Source organism: Nothoprocta perdicaria, unplaced genomic scaffold (genome assembly GCF_003342845.1).
Source record: "Nothoprocta perdicaria isolate Ctin4 unplaced genomic scaffold, notPer1 scaffold_314, whole genome shotgun sequence".
Taxonomy (NCBI): Eukaryota; Metazoa; Chordata; class Aves; order Tinamiformes; family Tinamidae; genus Nothoprocta; species Nothoprocta perdicaria.
Genome location: NW_020455549.1, coordinates 660,923 through 678,989, shown reverse-complemented (window position 1 = coordinate 678,989; position 18,067 = coordinate 660,923). Strand labels below are relative to the sequence as shown.

The 18,067-nt window shown below is 57.6% G+C and overlaps 1 protein-coding gene across 1 annotated transcript in view; it reads left to right on the top strand.

Annotated features, from left to right (window-relative positions):
- Nucleotides 1-16,424, top strand: part of HDAC7 (histone deacetylase 7) — a 76,393-nt gene extending 59,969 nt beyond the window's left edge. Inside the window, exons 3-24 of the mRNA XM_026042825.1 lie at nt 777-867; nt 3,222-3,333; nt 4,185-4,300; nt 4,462-4,584; nt 5,079-5,191; nt 5,879-6,077; nt 6,692-6,900; nt 7,152-7,361; nt 7,543-7,768; nt 8,288-8,421; nt 8,974-9,094; nt 9,477-9,526; nt 10,912-11,019; nt 11,440-11,495; nt 11,784-11,871; nt 12,122-12,241; nt 12,888-12,985; nt 13,172-13,290; nt 13,486-13,619; nt 14,016-14,100; nt 14,220-14,358; nt 15,096-16,424. Of these exons, the coding sequence (XP_025898610.1) occupies nt 777-867; nt 3,222-3,333; nt 4,185-4,300; nt 4,462-4,584; nt 5,079-5,191; nt 5,879-6,077; nt 6,692-6,900; nt 7,152-7,361; nt 7,543-7,768; nt 8,288-8,421; nt 8,974-9,094; nt 9,477-9,526; nt 10,912-11,019; nt 11,440-11,495; nt 11,784-11,871; nt 12,122-12,241; nt 12,888-12,985; nt 13,172-13,290; nt 13,486-13,619; nt 14,016-14,100; nt 14,220-14,358; nt 15,096-15,141 (2,697 nt within the window). The 3' untranslated portion in view covers nt 15,142-16,424. The remainder of the gene's footprint in view (nt 1-776; nt 868-3,221; nt 3,334-4,184; nt 4,301-4,461; nt 4,585-5,078; nt 5,192-5,878; nt 6,078-6,691; nt 6,901-7,151; nt 7,362-7,542; nt 7,769-8,287; nt 8,422-8,973; nt 9,095-9,476; nt 9,527-10,911; nt 11,020-11,439; nt 11,496-11,783; nt 11,872-12,121; nt 12,242-12,887; nt 12,986-13,171; nt 13,291-13,485; nt 13,620-14,015; nt 14,101-14,219; nt 14,359-15,095) is intronic.
- Nucleotides 16,425-18,067: the final 1,643 nt, after the last annotated feature.

Genomic DNA, 18,067 nt, shown 5'->3' with positions numbered 1-18,067 from the left:
CACCAGCCTCAGAGATAGCCCAGGCTGCTGGGGCCTGTGGCCAGGCAAGTTTGGGCCATCTCCAAGCACAGGCCTGGTTTGGTGCTGTCATTACATTTGCTAAGAGTCCGCAGTTCCCATTTCCCTCTAGAGCCTGAATGCAGCCCCAGCACGTCCCACCTTTGGGAGGAGAAGTCCAGCTTGGGATCCCCCAGCTCAGCGGTCACACCAGTCTTGGCTGCAAGGTGTGGGGAACCCACTGGAGATGCTCTGAGGCTTCCCGTGAGGGAATCCCAGCTTGGGCTGCGCAAGGAGAGTTGGAGACGTCCAGGTGCTATAAACGTTGGGTGCTTCAAGACATCGGTGCAGATGTGAATGCTTTCTGGCCTTGCTCTGAGCTGGGATTGTTTCTGAAAAATGTCAGCTCTGAAAAACACCAAGTCCCAGACTTTTAATAGCATAACTTTTATCTCCCCTTTATTAGTTAGACATGACTATTTTAACCCTATTATAATGTTTCACATATGCCAAAATACCATGAAAAGCAGTGAGTCAGAATAGACTGTGTCTAGTTTTAAAATGTCTCTGGGGAGAGTGTCTCTGTAGGCAAAGACACGTCCAGCTTGCTGCAATGAAACAGCTTCACATGTTCTTGTCGGCCAGGGCTGCCCATGAGCTTTCCAAAAGTGACACGACGGCCTGTTTCAGTTGTGCTCCATCAGACTGCGAGGCTCAAGAGGGGCCTCGTGCTCCATGGGGTTACATTGGTGCTAATATTGCTCTTTTTGGTTCCGCAGGTGACCATGGAGTCCCCGCACCGTGAGGCAGAGCCTGGGCAGCAGGAGCAGGAACTGCGGCAGATCCTCAATAAGGACAAGAGCAAACGAAGTACGGGTATAAGTTGAAACCCAGGCAGTTCCATCTCCACGTGAGGAGGAACTTCCTCACAGAGCCCTGGAACAGGCTGCCCAGGGAGGCTGTGGAGGCTCCTTCTCTGGAGGTCTTCAAAACCCACCTGGATGCCGCCCTGTGCCATGTGCTCTGGATGTCCCTGCTTGAGCAGGGGGTTGGACTAGATGATCTCTAGAGGTCTCTTCCAACCTCAGCCATTCTGTGAAGTAAGAGCTTCTGCCCCTGTGCCACTTCACCCCACTGAGCACCTCTTGGTGCTGTGTGTGAAGCTGAGCCTCATGCTGGGCTTGACTGCACCCAAGAGAACAGCTTAGTGTGACTGGGGAAGTCCAGTCCCTTGTGCCTGCAGCAAAGAGCTGCAGCCAGAGCTTGGCATGTCTCTGTTTGGGAATCCTCAATCCTCTGGCTGGTGTTTGGTCTGTCTTGGTGGCATCAGCCAGGTAGTTGTTAGATCTTTCTGCTAGCTCTGGTCTATGCCCTTCGGCCATCGCACCAGCATTGAGCTGATGGGACTTAGGACTGCCCCGTGCGCTGAGGTGGCCATGAATTTGTCCCTTGGCCTCACAAACCCCAAAGTGGTGCCCCCGTGCTAAGGGGGAGAGGTTAGAGGGTCCCTGCTGTGCTGGACATCCAGGTCTGCAGTGTGCAGGAGGCTTCCAACCCTGCGAGATGCATCTGGCTGTGATCGTCCTGCGCCATCTAGTGCCTGTCCTTGCAGAGGGAGCTCCAGGGACCTGCTCCGAGCTTCCCGGGACATGGAGCCCTTCTGCAAGGCTCAGGGACATCCGTACAGCAGGACTCTTGCCAGTGTCCTGTTGCCCAGCTGCCCTTTGGCTCTGTTTTCACTGGCCCCCAGCGTGGTCCAGGTCTTCAACCCCAGCTCTTGAGGTGGTGCTTTCAGCACAAGAGAAATGCCTACCCCCTGATGGGAATGTTCTCTCACTCCCACAGTCAGCTGCACCATGCGGATGTTGATGTTTGCCCTGTGCCATCCCGATGTATCTGCAGAGGACAGGCCGTTTTCCCCAACTTTTGGGGCTTGGCAAGACTATTTACAGTGCCAAAACCACAGGTCCTCCCCTTTCCAAGCTATACCAGAGCAAGCCCAGCCCCTTCAGATGTGGTCAGCTCAGCAGAGCTGAGCATGACTGCCCACACGTGGCCTCCTTATGCAAACGAGGAGTTAATCTTACAAATTAGCTGCAATAATTGGCTCTGAATGCTGCCACAGGAGGAAGAGGGTGGAACATCTCTACCGTAACTCCAGAGCTTTGCGTTCTCACTGGAGCAGACAGCTTGGGATATGATCTGTCTGGAGGGGGAGCTTGGGAATGGGCCTTGCTCCAAGGTGGAGCATGGCCCCACAGCGCCGGGGGGAGCGGTTGCAGCAGCCTGCGGCGCTGGGAGCCGCGCGTGGGCGTCCTGTGCTGTCCTGATCGAGCCAGGTGTTGAACGTGGGTCGCTGCTCTTGTCCCTTTGCCAGCGCGTTGAGGCAGGAGGCCTCGTGCAGATGCTGCTCTGGAAGAGCGCGGCTCCATCAGGAAATTCAGGAACCTCAGAGCCATTCACTGAACCGTTTAGGGGTGCTTTTTTCCTTCTCCCCAGCTCTCATCCAGGCTGTCCCCACCTGGGCAGAGAGCCTTACAGTGCCAAGAGCTGCATAGGGCATCAGCTAGGCAGAGCTTTAGGTCATCAGCTGGGACCTTCTCTGGAAATTACCGACATTTAGCAGGGGCTCAAAGGGTGACAGAGCATGGGGTCTCTGGAGAGACAAACCCATGAGAAATGTTGTCCTTGCTGTGCAGTGACATTGTGTTTGATGCCCTCTGTGTCCTCTGAGTATCAGCCTTTACCTGCCGTCTCTGGCTGGGATGAAGCTGATGGAGGTCCACAGCTGAGACTTGCCTCCGGAGCTGCTCTGCCTCTCCCGTGTTGTGCTCAACAAGGGACACGCTCCTGAGGTGACCGGGGAGAGCTAATGGTGGCCCTGCGTTCTCCTTGTCCTGAGACGTGCCCCTCCAGTCTCAGCAGGGCTTTCTCAACATCCGTGTGCTCAGACACGTGCAGCATCTGTCACCAAAGCTGCAGGCGAGGGCAGCGTTGCCGCTGCAGTGGGACCTGCCTTGAATGCACAACAAGAGGGAAGAGCTTTGCAGTCCCCGCAGAGGCAGCGCTGGTGCCGGTGGCCCGGGCTGCTGTGGTGGGGCCCTCCAGATGTCTCAACATCCCTTGTCCACCTGAGGGAGGCCATGGGACACATCTCCAATGTCCCTTTGTGGTGACCCATGTTTGCTTCCAGTCCGGGGTGATCACTGCTGGTTTTCCTGCAGGTGCTGTGGCCAGCACAGTGGTGAAGCAGAAGCTGGCTGAGGTCATCCTGAAGAAGCAGCAGGCGGCTTTGGAGAGGACCAGCAACCCCAACCCTTCAGCCATGCCATACAGGTAAAACAAGGATATCCTCTTGGGGTTGTTTAACCTGCCAAGAGCGGGACTTATGCTTAGGACCCTGACAGGAGGACTTTTCCTGATGACAGTTTATCTCAGTTGAAGTCTGCAGGGGTCAGGCAGTTGGGTTCAGTGTCAAGTGGTGGATCTATCTCCTCTATTTTCTTCCGTGGCCTTGTTGGACTTCATTGAGCAGCCCCACTTTTGCCTCAAGAAGTGCTGTCAGGCTGCTTGTCTTTCCTCTCAAGAAGAGGCACAACCCACGCACATCCCTAGGAACAAATCTCTAGGGACGTGGGAAAACTTGAGACACTCACCATGAGCTGGGAGATCCTGCACATGAGTCTCCCCACCTTGCTGCTCAGTGACAGCAGCTGGGCACAAGGAGGGGAGACCTGGATCCTGCCAGCACGAGACTGCAAGGGGGGCAGTTGTTGGGTTCTTTGAGGATGAGCAAGAGTTTTGCATTCACTGAAGATCCAAAGAGGGAAACACGTTCCCAGCCCTTGGCAGCCCAATCCCTTGGGTAGGAGCTCACAAGAGTGGATGGAGCAAGTCTTTGTGCATGCTGGCAGGCACCCAGCACACAGCCAGGAGAGGCAGTGCCCCCTCTGCCACCTGTATAAGGGCGGGCAGAGCGCTCTGGGGATTGGGGAGTCTGAAGGCAACATCCCAGGAGCTCAGGCCTGTGCAAATCCCCATGAGAAATGTACAGGAAGCAGATGCTGGAGCTTTGGGTTGCCAAAGACTCATGGAGATGGCTGTGTTGGCCAAGCCTGGAGCTGGGGATTGGCGGAGTCCAAACAGTGCCAGCTAAGGTCTCTAACCAGGTGTCTTCTCCCCCACAGGCCTCTAGAGCCCCTGGATCCTGAGGGCCCTTCCCCTCCTGTGCTCAGCACCTTCCTGCCCCCGGTCCCCAGCACTTCTCTTGACCCCCCGGAGCATTTTCCGCTGCGGAAGACGGGTAAGACCTAGGGGCTAGCAGCATCTCCGTGCCCCTCTGGTGCCATCTCAGCCTGCACATGGGGATCGCAGGGGATGGGTGGAGCAGGAGGTGGCGTGGGCCAAGGCAGCTGGGCTCCCAGCCCCGCTGGGCGAGGGACTAAGTGCCTTGTGTGCTTGCAGCGTCGGAGCCCAACCTGAAGGTGCGGTGCAAGCCCAGGAAGTGCCTCGACCGACGCAAGAACCCTCTGACCCGTAAGGAGAGCGCGCCGCCTTCATTGAAGAGAAGGCCACCTGAGGCGATCGGTGAGGCCTTCTCCTGGGCTGCTGTAACGTGGGAGCTTGTAGACACTGAGGCCCCGTTGCAGCAGCCGTGATCTTGCAGTCTAGGGGATTGGAGAGGGGAAATCGTGTCCTGGAGGCTCCCGGTGTTATCAGTGCCATCACTGGGGCACTGCCCGTGAAGGAACTTTGTGCTGTGATGATGCAGGGATAGCTGAGCAAGGAGAGGCCGATGCAGCCTCGCCGAGCTGTTTTGGAGGCCCGTGATGGACATACAACGCACGATGGGTCCAAGGCCCTGCACAAATGCAGCTGTCCGGGTTTTCTCACTGTGGTACCATCCAAGTTGGCACAGAGATCTGTCCCAGCCATGCCATATGGCCCAAGCCTTGGCCTGGAAAGGCAGTGGCAAGCTGTCGGAGGCAGGGCTGGGTTTGAGCCTACGGGGGGCTGGCCTGGTGCTGTGCTGCCCTTCTCCGGGTGCCCATGCCCGTCTCCGTGCTGTCTCTCCTGCACAGACTCCTCCCCGAGCAGCAGCAGCACCCCCGTGTCCGGCTGCAGCTCGCCCAACGACAGCCTCCCCGCCGAGCACGGCGCGCTGCCCGCCGCTGCCGCCGCCGTCGTCCACGAGGTGAGCTCCCCCGGCCTCAGAGGCAGCTTTTGCAGGGTCAGGAGTTCCAGCTTCTGGGATGAGAGTCCTCATTTCCTGCTAGACCCACATCCTAGGCTCAGAATAAGCTGGCGTTCCTCTGGGAACCCCGTCTGTGAACTCTGCTACCCAGGACTGCCTCCGTCTCTCCAAATCCCCCTCTCCCGGGATGGGGGAACCCTTTGCAAGCTCCCCTATGCACTGCCCTGCGTAGCAGTGTCCTGCTGGAGTGCATGCTGTCCCCACGAGCCCCCAACAGCTCCTGCCCCAGGTGCTCCCCTAGATGTTTCCAGAGCAGAGACTAACGCAATGTGTTTGGTGCAGACGCCTCTGGCCCAGCGCCTGATGATGCAGGAGAGCTCACTGGCCCAGTTTGCCCTGCAGAGTGCAGCCTCCCTGCCAGCCATCACGCTGGGACTGCCAGCTACCACTAGCGCCAGGGTAGGTAGCCAGGTTGTAGGTAGCCCTAGACCTGCACAGCCGGTTCCTGCTGGGCAGGGGGAGCCCAGCCTCTCTCTTGGGGTCCCTGGGCTAGACCTAGTTGTTTTGTTGACTCCGAGTCCTCAAAGATCCTGCCTGTGGGCCTGGCACGCGCCAGCCGCTCTCCATGCTTGTCCCAAGCTCTGCTCTCCTGGCATATTGCTAACCCAATGCTCCTTTTCTTTGCAGGGAGAGGCAGATCGCCGTCCCCTCTCTGGCCTGGCACACCGGGTGCCTGTGCTCAATGGGCCCGTCCTCGCGGGCACGCATTCACCCATGTTCTTACCAACTGGCCTGGAGCAGCATGAGGCCGGGAGCCCTTTGTCCCCTCGGCTCCAGCCTGTCATCATCCTTGAGCCCTCTGTCACCCACGCTCCTCTTGTGGCGGGTAAGTGTCGAGCTTTCCGCGTGCCAGCTTGAGGTTGTGCCAGTGCTAGCAGGGCTGAGCACGGAGCTTCGCTTAGGGTAGGCAGGGGGTTTCGGGGGGCACCCAGTGCATTGCACCAGAAAGGCCCAACATCACAACGCAAGCTGCTGCTCTTCTGTAGAGGAGACGTGCCCAGGAGCAGTCCTTGGTGCTGAGGCTGGCATGACGTTGCATAAACTCTTGCAACCTGCTGGTATTTAGGACAGCCAGAGCCATCCCCAGGTGGCCAGGGGTTGCGTGGTGCCAGCCTAAGGGCTCCGAAGGAAGAGCTCCATGAGGCTGCACTCACTGTCGGATGCACTCACCCTGCCTGGTGAAACCTGGGCTACACAGGACTCCTTCCCTGCATGTTTCCCGAACTCTGCAGGCTGGAAAGCTTTCCCCTTGCCCAAAGAAACCTATTCTGCTTCTTGCACATCCTTCTCCCAAAGGAAGGCTTACCGGGCAGACCCATCTCTGGAATTGCCGGCCTGGGATGCCCAGAGCTGCTGCTTGCCATGGTATGGGCAAGTGTGGGGTGCTCTGTCCAGCCAGCATTCAGGCACCCCCTCACCTCTGCTTTCTCTTCTCTGCAGTGCCAGGTCTGGGGACGGTCCCTTTCTCCTTTGCCCCCTCGCTCATCTCCGCAGAGCGCCTGTCACTGCCAGGCCACCACAAGCCGCTGGGCAGGACCCGCTCAGAGCCCTTGCCCCAGAACCCCAAGGCCATCCAGCAGCAGCTGGTCTACCAGCAGCATCACACCCAGTTCCTGGAGAGGATCAAGCAGCAGACACATCTGGGCAAGGTGAGTCACGGGGGTTCAGCCCATGGAAGGAGAGAGGTGCTGGAGGAGGATACCGCAAGGGTGCAGGGAGAAACCCTTCCTCATGGACAAGCAGCAGATGGACAGGGCTGTCCAGCTTTACTGCCTCCCACGTTCACAGTGCTCTCACCCCGAGATGCCCTGCTGTCTTGCAGCACCTCTGCAGTCTGAGCGGGCATCTCTCCTGTCCCGTGTCACCTCTCTGTACTCCTCTGTGGTCCCTCTGTCTGCAGCGCATGGCCAAGTCCAGCGAGAAGCCCCGGCTGCGACAGATTCCCTCCTCGGAGGACATGGAGGCAGAGGGGACCCTCCTGGAGGCTGGGGGTGAGGGCGGTGACCAGGCACGGACACGCACTGAAGCCACACGGTCAGGAGGCAGCGTGAAGGAGCCTGAGAGGACGCAGAAGATGATGCAGTCACAGGAGGAGCTTGTTCTCCAACAGGTATCCTAGGGCTGGCAGATCCAAGCCCTCCCGGAGCCAGGCTGCTTCCTGGGCTGCGCGAGGCACTACCCTGCATTCCTTCTCCCACGCTGAGTGATGCTGGGTCCAGTTGCCCTGCAGAGTAACCCCTTGCCAAAGCCCGAGCCAAGGTGCCATGCTCACTGCTGCCCCTCTCCCCCAGGCCTATCTGTGGGACCCCTACCAGCGCCTGCAGCACCAGCTCCTGAAGCGGCAGCCCCCGGCTGACTCGCCCGTGCTCCCGGCCGTGCACACAGGGCACCGGCCCCTCTCCAGGGCCCAGTCATCTCCTGCCACCGCGAGTGTCTCCCTTCCTGCCCCGGATCCAGCCGCCAAGACGCTCTCGCTGCCTGTGCAGGAACAGCCAAGCAAGCCACATTTCACAACAGGTAGGGCACGTCCCCTCCCGGGGGGGCACTGTGCTCCCATGTTATTACTGCAGGAGCAGTAATTATATATATATATATATATATATATATAAAAAATACTTATTTTATATATATACTTATGTATAAACTCATAATATATACATGTATATACTTCTAATATGTACTTTTTATATATTATTTACTTATATATAATATATACAAGTAATAATAATAATAATAATAATAATAATAATAATAATAATAATAATATGTCCCTTCCAAGTCATCTTGGTCCAGCTCTGCTGGTGGGTGACCATTTAGACTGTCTCGCACAGCTAAGGCAGGATTAGTCTCAAGACTCTTGGGGCAGAAGCTGCCATGGACAGAGGAAGATATTTTAGTCAAAAAAAACAAGAAAGTCAGCAAAATTTCCGGCCCTATCCAGCAGTCCAGCCCCTGAATTAGGGGAAGCCAAATCGAAGGTTGAGTTTCTAGTCTAGTGTTGGGCCTGCCGTGTCCTGATGCGCTTGTGCCTTGCAGGGCTGGTTTACGACTCAGTGATGCTCAAGCACCAGTGCTCCTGCGGCGATAACAGCAACCACCCCGAGCACGCGGGCAGGATCCAGAGCATCTGGTCCCGTCTGCAGGAGAGGGGGCTGCGCGGCCAGTGCGAGGTGAGTGCCAGGGAAACGGTGCTGGTGCAAGTGGATCTTGTGTTCACGCAGTGAGGGATCGTATCCTGCTCCCACCTCCATCCTTTTCATCCTCAGATCCTCTCAGCCTTTTTGTCCCAGCTTTTTGCTGCCTCGGGGGACATAAGAGTCAGTTCTGGTCTGTTAGAAACCTTGCCCTGGTCTAACTAGGCTGACCCTGGACCATGCAAACTTGTAAACTGTAGGAAAATGATACTGGTATTCCCTGGCTGATCTGTGCCTTACAGATGAAGGGGTTTGAATTATTTCAAGCCTAAGGTAAAGAAGTACCGTGCTCAGTCATGCAGCACCTCCACTGCTGCAGGGTTTAGCTGCAGATGGGGCCCAGACCGTGCCACGATCACACAGCCTGCCCTGCTGCGGATGTGTGTCCCTTTCCTGCTCCAAACGGCACCTTGAATCCCTGATTCAAGGCTCAGGAAGCAAGGCAGCACCCGTGCTGTGCCTGCTGGGCTGGGAGAGCCCGCGGCGCCCCTGCTCCAGCAGCTTGTTCATAGCTCCTGTGTGCTGCAGTGTCTGCGGGGACGCAAGGCCACGCTGGAAGAGCTGCAGTGCGTGCACACCGAGCGCCATGTGTTCCTCTACGGCACCAACCCCCTCAACCGCCTGAAACTGGACAACGGGAAGTTGGCAGGTGAGTCCAGCCCGCCCGGGGTGCCCTGAATCTCAGCCCAGGCTCTGGCCCTGCTGCCCAGCATTGAGCAAGGAAAGAGCCCTCCCTGTAACCATCCCGTCACTGGCCTGGCTCCCCCCTCCTGGGCTCTGGAAGTGGTGCTGTTCCCTCGGGCACCTTTGCACTCCCCTTGCACCTTCCTTGACTGCCCCAGCACCAGCTCTCAGAGCATCCTCAGCCGCGGGGATCGCAGCCAGGCAGCTGCCCACCCCTCTCGGGGCTGCTGTTCCTAACGGTGCCCAAGCAGCCTGGCAGAACTTACCTCCTTGGCAGCTACGTGCCCTGTCCCTGAGCATCCTCCCTTCCTCCTGCCCGAAGCCCTCACTCTTCTCTTGCTCCACAGGGATCCTGTCACAGCGGATGTTTGTCATGCTGCCCTGCGGAGGCGTTGGGGTAAGTTCTTTGTCCCGACCAGTTTGGGGCAGTGTTTTTTGTGTCCTGCCCACACTAAGGACCTCTTAATAGATCAGAGTGTAGAGGGAGCTCCCTGGACCTTTGGGCTTCTCTCACCTCTCATCAGCTCTTGGTGTTCAGAGGGAGCTCAGAGGTCTAGAGATGACTTGAGGGTCAGGGAAAAGTGGCCCCACCAAGGCCCGAGCAGTGCCAGCCTGCATGCAAGGAGGGATGTGGGAAGGTGTCCCCTCCTTGTCACTAGCCTGACAAGGTTGGGTAGCGCCAGGCAGGAGCTCTCCACCCTTGTGCAAGAAGTTGTTTTATCCAAGCTTGCTCCAGTCCTCACGACTCTCCTAAGCACTGAAACAGGAGCCCTTTCAGCCCCGTACTCCAGGGCATGCAGTAACCAAAAGCCTCTTAGAACCGTTCCTAGGAGCCCAGGGAGTCAGGAGAGAAGGAGCTCAGGTGGCAGATGGGAGCCAGTGCTGTCCCAGCAGTAGTGGTGGGATGTCCAGAGAGGGACCCCTGGTCTCCTTTGGGAAGGACAGCAGTGCCGTGAGGATTGCAGGCTGACACTTCTTTCCAGACACTTCTGCTGCCCCTCCTTTCACGGCTTGCTGCCCTGGTTTCTCTCCATTCATTGCATTTTCCTCTCTTCCTCTCTGTCCCCCTGTCTCTGTCGATCTCTCTCTTTCTCTCTCTCTTTCAGGAAGGGTCTCACTCCATGCCTTCTTGCTGCCTCTTCTGGTTCTTCTCCTCCCCTTGCCCCTGCTGCTGGGCACCAGCTCTTCTCAGCCCCGTTCGCACCCATTTTTTCCTCTTCTTCCTCCTGCTCCCTGCCCTCCTCTGGCCGGTGCCCTGGAGGCAGAGGGGGAGAGCCCTGCCCCTCTCGTGGGCAGAGGGAAGCCTTTGACTTGCACACATGGAGGTGAGCAGAAGAGACTTGAGTTTTCCAGCTCTGGCTCAGCCCTTGACGCGATCCTGATCAAACCAAGATGTTTGATTAAACAATAAAATAAGATAACGAAGGTAACTAGCGTTTTCTCCGTCACTCCTTCCAGCCCCTGGGTGCAGGGTGAGGTGCTCCGGGCAGAGCCCATGCGGAGCCTCCACCACCCTGCTCGGCTGGGGGCTCAGGCTGGCCAAGCAGCGCTTAGAGCTGCTGGAGAAGCTGCTGGCCTGGCCAGGAGCACCATGTTGCTGGCCCGGGAGCCGGCCTGATTGCATGCAAGGTAGTCCGGTCCATGGTGCCGGGCACTTCTGGCTCTGCAGGACAGCGGTGCCTGGCACCGAGCAGAGACCAGGGCAGCTGGCCAAGCGCCTGGGGGCCCTGGCCGAGATTGCCACTGTCTCCATCTCCACCCAACTAATCCGCTTGCTTCCAGGTGGACAGTGATACCATCTGGAATGAGCTGCATTCCTCCAATGCTGCCCGCTGGGCCGCGGGCAGTGTCACGGAGCTGGCCTTCAAGGTGGCCACCAGGGAACTTAAGGTAGGATGAGAACACACGGCAGCCCGGAGCCGTGTCTAAGCCCACGGCAGGGTGTGAGGAGCAGTCGCTCTCTGCGGGGTATTTGCTGCGGTTGGGTGGTTCATCTCTAAGGCTCCTGGTGACAAGTTTGGCAGTACTGGGGACATCTGGCAGTACCGCCCTGGTATCCCTAGGCGGCCGAACTACCTGCCTGGCCATTTCTGGGATGACTTTCAAGCTTAGGTGGGCCCAGCATCCGAATGGGCAGGTCTTTCCTCTCCTCAACCGGTTCTGGGTGTTTCCATCCCTCTGCTGCTCTGGTCTCGATGCCCAGCTGTGTCCCTGGCTCTGTGCAGGACTGGCCAGCTCCGGGTGGATGGGGTGCACGAAGCTCTGATGGGCGCAGTGTTTCTGATCACCTTCCTTCTGTTTTGTCCTCAGAACGGCTTTGCGGTGGTGCGGCCCCCTGGACATCACGCAGATCCTTCCACTGCCATGTAAGGCTTGGCTGCCCCTCAGGTCCCCTCCCCAGGCCACAGGGCTTTGGGCACCCACCAAAGCCCAGCTCCCCATAGACACTCTGTCGGGGCTGCTTGCACAGCACAAGGGGGCCTTGGCTTAAAAATACCAATTGCTCCAGCCTAAATCCTCCAGCACCCATCCCTCTCCAGACCTGGCGGGGACGGGGAGGCTGAGCCCCTGCTTTGGGGAGCGGACAGGCCGGAGGGGAAAGGTGCTCAGCAAGGAGCTCAGAGCATTGACCACTCCCAACTGCCTCTTTGCAGGGGATTCTGCTTCTTCAACTCGGTGGCCATAGCTGCCAGGCAGCTGCAGCAGAAAGGGAAACTCGGCAAGATTCTCATTGTGGACTGGGTAAGTTGACCTTCTCCCTCAGCAAATCCTGCCTCTTCCCGTGCCGGAGCTGTCTCCAGGAGCTGGTATCTGTAGTTGCCATCAGTGGTGCTTTTGGAGCTAGACTGGAGAGCAGGGAAATCGTGTCCCTCAGGGAACACCCCCCCATGGCATGAAGCAAGGAGGGATCCAAGGGCTTTTTCTCCATTTGGCTATTTGGCCAACCTAGAGGCTAAACAAGGATCCCTCTCCCAAACATCTCTCCTTCTAGGACGTTCACCACGGCAATGGGACACAGCAGATCTTCTACCGAGACCCTGATGTTCTCTACATCTCTTTGCATCGTCATGATGATGGGAACTTCTTCCCTGGCAGCGGAGCTGCTGACGAGGTAAAAAGCAAAGTTGAGCAGGTCACAATGTCCCTGGAGCACCCAGAGAAATGAGGGGTCCACCATCGTTGGATGTGGTCAGATTCAGCTAGATAATCTTGGCTTTAGTTTTAGGGACAGTCTTGTGATTGGAAGGTCGGACTGGCAACCGGCAGGGCACCCTTTGCCATCAATATCAGTCTGTGATCTCCTCAGACCCCAAGGGATCCCTATTGCTTTGACTTGCTGCAAGAAAGGGGCTTCTGATCCAAAGGGGTGAAGCATGGAGCACCTCACTGGCATTAAGGGGAACGGAGAGGGTATCTGGACCCCTTTAAGGGTTATTGGAATGGATCCCGTTCCTAGTCCACTCTCCATAGGCTCCTTTCGCAGTCTCTGTGTCCTCTTGCACTTCACCCCTGCCTGTAGCCAACAGCGCAGGGACCGGTGGCCGCAACGCTCTACGAAACATCAGGAAAACATCAGGATGAGGGGATTTGTCATTCAGGCAGACACTGACGGCCTCCCATTGCTCTCCCTTGAGCCTCCCTTGAGGCTCAAGTTTGCCTCCCTTGAGCCTGGCAGTGGTGGAACCCAGTCAAGGAGGAGCCCCATCACCATTGCAGGCCACATCCAGGCCTTCCTTTCTGTCCTTGCTCTCTTACAGGTGGGTGTTGGCCCTGGCGAGGGATTTAACGTCAATGTAGCCTGGACTGGAGGTCTCGACCCACCCATGGGTGACCCCGAGTATTTGGCAGCTTTCAGGTACCGTTCCTTGCGTTTCTTTCTGCCCTTTCCTTGTGCCTCCGGCTGAGCCAGAGGCTCTCATAGTTGCCTAGGGCTTTGGTGGCCTTGGGGTCCCCAGCCTGGGGCTGCTGCGGGTGCATAGAGAAGCGTCAGGGCCGTGCTAGGCTCCAGGACTGAGCACCTCTTGCTTTTTTCCCCGCACAGGACGGTGGTGATGCCAATTGCACATGAATTTTCCCCCGATGTGGTGCTGGTGTCAGCTGGCTTCGACGCAGCTGATGGCCACCCACCACCGCTGGGTGGCTACAAAGTCTCTGCCAAATGTAAGGAAGCTGGAATCAACATGGGTGGGATGCTGGGAGAAAGCAGGTGCTCCTGGTCCAGGCTGGGGCTGGGACCATGGCTCGCGGGAAGGTGCTGTCCCTTAAGTGGCAGCTCTTTGGGATATTGCTGGCATGGCATCAAAGGCCCCATCATCTTGATAGGAAGGCTCATCTCTCCTTCACCTTCCTCTCCAGGCTTTGGCTATATGACAAAACAGCTGATGAGTCTGGCTGGAGGAGCCGTGGTCCTCGCGCTAGAAGGTGGCCATGACCTTACGGCCATCTGCGATGCGTCCGAGGCCTGCGTGTCAGCCTTGCTGGGCAACGAGGTGAGAGCTCAGGGCTCAGCGAGACCCGGGGCAGCCACATCCTTGTGGAGGAGCTGGGAGGCAGCCTGCGCTCCTCATCCTCAGATCGGGAACCAATGCATTGCCTGGGAGGAAAGGGGAGCATGTGCCTCTCTCCAGCCAAAGAGCTGAGTGGTCCAGGCAAAGGTCCTGATGACCGATTTGGGCACAGAGAGAGCAGCATCACGTCCACATGGCTGCTTCGGTGGGCGGGGTGTGGTGCTTTCAGCTCTGCTGACATCAACTTTACTTCACATGTAGTCGAGTTGACTTAAAGCTGTGGAGCACAGACTGTGATTATTGCAACCCTGCCCGTGCTGGAGCTGAGCCCTGGGCACAGCTCCCTCCCGCTGATTCCTGCCTCTCTTCCCCTGGCAGCTGGATCCTCTCCCAGAAGAAAGCATGAGGCAGAAGCCAAATCCCAATGCTGTGCGCTCCTTGGAAACAGTGATCCAGGTCCAGAGTGAGTGTCTCAGGGATACGGCCTCAGGGATAAGGCCATTAGCTGGTCTACCAGGTCACTGCATTAGCATTTCCTCCACTCGTGTCCCAAAAACTCCTGATCTTTGCTTCTTCTTCCAGGTAAATACTGGGTCGCCGTACAGCGCTTTGCCTCCAAGCTGGGCTGCTCCTTCCTGGAGGCGCAGCACCACGAAGCAGAAGAGGTGGAGACTGTCACAGCTTTGGCCTCCCTCTCGGTGGCCGTGATGGCCGAGAAGAGGTGATGCCCTTAAGCAGTCAGGGGAAGTGTGGGCGTCCCTTGGTCTCAGTGTGCCCGACCCTGAGCCTTGGTAGCAACAGGATAGAAGTAACCATGTTCCAACCATGACCAACCATGTTCCCAAGCCACATGAGATGCTCAGGACTGTGTTGGCGTTAAACAGGTCTTGGGGACCAGAGAACACAACTTAAAACTGTTATTCCCACCCAGAGCTCTGACCATGTATCCCTCACATCCCACAACATATTTGGACTAGAGGATCCCTAGAGGTCCCTTCCAACCCTGAAGATTCTGTGATTCTGTGATATTTGGCCCCAGAGTTCAGCACCGGTGAGGGATGGGCTAAAGTCCTACAACCCCACAGCCAGGACCTGGGTTTGCTTCCAGGGGACCCAGCACTGGCCTCTTCACTGTCCCCTGCGAGTTACCCAGTGTCATGACACCAGCTGAGGCAAGTGGAACAATTTCTGAAAACAGTCTCAGACCCAACCAAACAAGATGAAAACAAGACCAAATCCTCTTTTCCTCCCATCACGTGAATACAGCAGGTTCTCCATCTGTCCCCCACTGCATCTTATTCTTGTCAGGACTCAGCTGGGATAGACACGGGTCTCCAGACTGGGAAATACTGGAAAGAAGGGAGGTTCCTGTGTAGCCCCAGCTCCAGGAGTCAGATATGACAGAAGGTCTCTCCGTTGTTCTCCTCCTCCTCTCATGTGCTTTATTCTCCATTTCAGGACAAAGGATGAGCCGATGGAGGAAGAGGAACCCATGAACCAGTGACGAGCAGTGACGTTCTCTGCTCCCCTGCTTCCAGGAAGTGGCTGGACTCTCCTGAGCCCAGCACTTGCTCTTCACTCCTGGCTTCCCGTTTGGCACATCATCCTCACTCCTCGAGCCACAGTCCTCAAATGGCCTGGGCCTCGGCTCCACCTCTGCAGGTCACCCAGAAAGGATGCTCCTCTATCCACCTGGAAGCCATCCTCCTGTTCGGGACCAGTGGAGAACCGCAACCCCCCTCGGCATGGCACGGCCTTGCAAACCTAGACCGTGCCTGCCTTCAGTCCCCAACCGTTGGGACCCTAAAGCCCTTTGGGGACGTGTGTGAGAGGCCTCCACCCCTCTGGCTGTGGTGGCAGCTAGATGCCGAGCTGCCCTTCTCCTGGGATCTTCCTCACCCTTGGGGAAGGGAGTGGGTGTGGGGATGGATGGTGTGGCTGTGCTACGGATGGTGAGAACCGCCTTCGGGACTGCGCCCAGAGCTCCTCTCCGACCAGCCAAAGATCCCTCTGAGGACAGCCCTGTGTTTTGCTGCAGAAGGAAAGGCTCTCTGTATCTCCTCTGGAAGGCTCACCAGCCTTCTCCGAGTGCTCTCCCATAGGGCATGAGGTGGGAGCGTGACAGTGACACGGGCCAAGAGGCTCGTTCTGCACAACAAGGGCTTGGAAAGCGATGGATGACGCGCAAATCTCCTTGCAGGGAGGAAAACCAAGGGCTGGAGTGTCTGCAGTGCCCAGGATTGCACCTATGGGACGTCCTAACCACTAACCAGAGCATGAACCCTCTGGTGCTGGGGCTCTGATTTGCACTATATACATATGACATGTGCTAATGTGAACCTTAACGTACTCTTCTTTCCGTGGGAATTTTGGGAACAAACACCCCTTTGCGTGGATATTAACAAGGTGCCTTGAGCCCTTTCAGCCACCCGCCCATCCGCTGACCAGGAGGATCTGGATCAACGTGAGCCCCAGCTCCCTGGGGCAGCCCCGCTGTCTTCCGATGAGCCCTCTGCGAGGGTGGCACCCGGTGCCTCCTCTCGCTGCGGCTGCATGCCCCAATCCGGCCCCTGTGCCGGGACGGGCTCTTCTCCTTCAACCCTATTCCAGCTGAGAAGATCAGCTGGATCTTCTGATCTTGCTGAGAAGATCAAGTCCCAGCATCTTCTGCTTAGTGTTTCTTCCCCCAGGGATGCGTAAGGCCCCAGCAATGCAGTCCTTGTCCCTGTCTCGATGACCTTATGGTGACAGAGACAGCGTCAGCCCCCCCAGACGGACGTGTCTATCTGGTTTGGCCCTTTTCCCATCTCCTGCTGCAGCGGGGCACCATCCATCTCCTGGCGCCTGCGTCCAAGAGGCTGGTCCTTCCCTGTGGGTTAGACCGGGCAGAGGAGCCAGCCCGTGAGACCTCTGCAAGGACAGGGCCCTGCTTGGGCTGTGGGCGTCCCGGGGCTGGGCTGCAGCAGGGCTTGGGGCTAGCAGGAGCGAGCAAGGGCCAGCGCGGTGGGAGCAGCACCTCGCTGGAGGGCACGGCCAGGGCAGCGAGCGCTGGCCGAGCTCTGGAGCCTGGCCAGGCCCTGCCCGCGGGCACGGAGAGGAGACGTTTTGTAAAAAAAGCAACAAAGGAAAAAAAATAGTGGAAGAATAAACATTCTTTGTCTGAAACTGGCCCGAGCTGGGCTCCACCAGTGCCGGCCGGTGGCACAGGGGCGTGCAGCGCGCGTGGTCCCGTGCAGCCAAGGGCGCGCAGGGAACCCGTCGTGCTGCCCCGGCACCCTCTCCTAGTGCCGTTGCAAACCTGGCACCTCTCCTGCTTGCCCTGCGAGGTCCGTGGGACACGCGCACGCGTCCCTGCTCGCTTCGCTTCGCACGCCTCTGGTAGGTCTTCTCCAAACCAGGCTCAAGGACCACGTTTTCCCCCAACCCTGCTGCCTGCCCAGGGTGCTTCTACCCCTTGAAGCACCCAGTGGGCAGCCGTTCCAGGGGGACAGTGTGGGACCAAGTGTCACCGATAGCCCTTCCCCAGCCCAATGCCATCAAGCCTCCAGGGTCTGGCGAAAGGCCGCTCTGCTCCTGGGCTGGGCATGGTCCACAGCAGCCTCCTGCTCTGCACCGGGAGAGAGGGCATCACATTGCAGCAGGGCAGGTGGGCCAAGAGAGCGTTAATGAGCACCCTCATGGGCCTCTGCATCTTCCCCGGGGCCTGGCGTCCCCATGGCTGATGTCTCGTGATGCTTTGGCTCTGTCCTGCTGCTCTGCCCCATTGCCCCTCCCGTGGCTGTGGGGAGCTGAGGGACCTGCTGCATCTTCAGCCTTGTGGACACAAGGATGGTGCTGACATCCTTTCATTAGCAGCCACTTCCCCACCTGCCCCATCCCACCAGTTGACCACAGCTCCACCACCGCTTCTCGTTCTGCAGGCTGCTCCTTGTGTTTGGTTCCCCTTTCCTGCTCAGTAGCAACCTCGTCCCTGCTCCTTCCAGCGGTTCCCAGCTGGGAACCCAGCTGGATGCACCCGTGGCGCATCCTAGAGCAGAACAGGCTGCAGTCACTGGGGACCTGCACACACTGGTGGGTTACAGCCCACAGTGACCCGGGATTGGCCAGGGGACACAGCTGCTCCACAGCGAACTTCTGCCAGGTTTTTTTTTTCCAGGTAACCCCATGAATCCCTGAGGCAGCCAGAAGAACCCCAAAACACAACATTTAAGGAGTGTTTGTACCCCAATTTCACCAGGAAAATGCTGTGCAATTGCATCAGTTGAGCTATGAAACTAGTACTACCTTAAAGGAGAGGGAAGTGCCACCAAAAACGGTCTCTTTGCTCGCTTTCACAATATTTAGCTTTTTATTTAACAGTCTGGGTCTTCTGCATCTACCAGGGGCAGAAACCAAAGCGGGGGGAAAAAAAGAGCTGTGATTGATAGAGT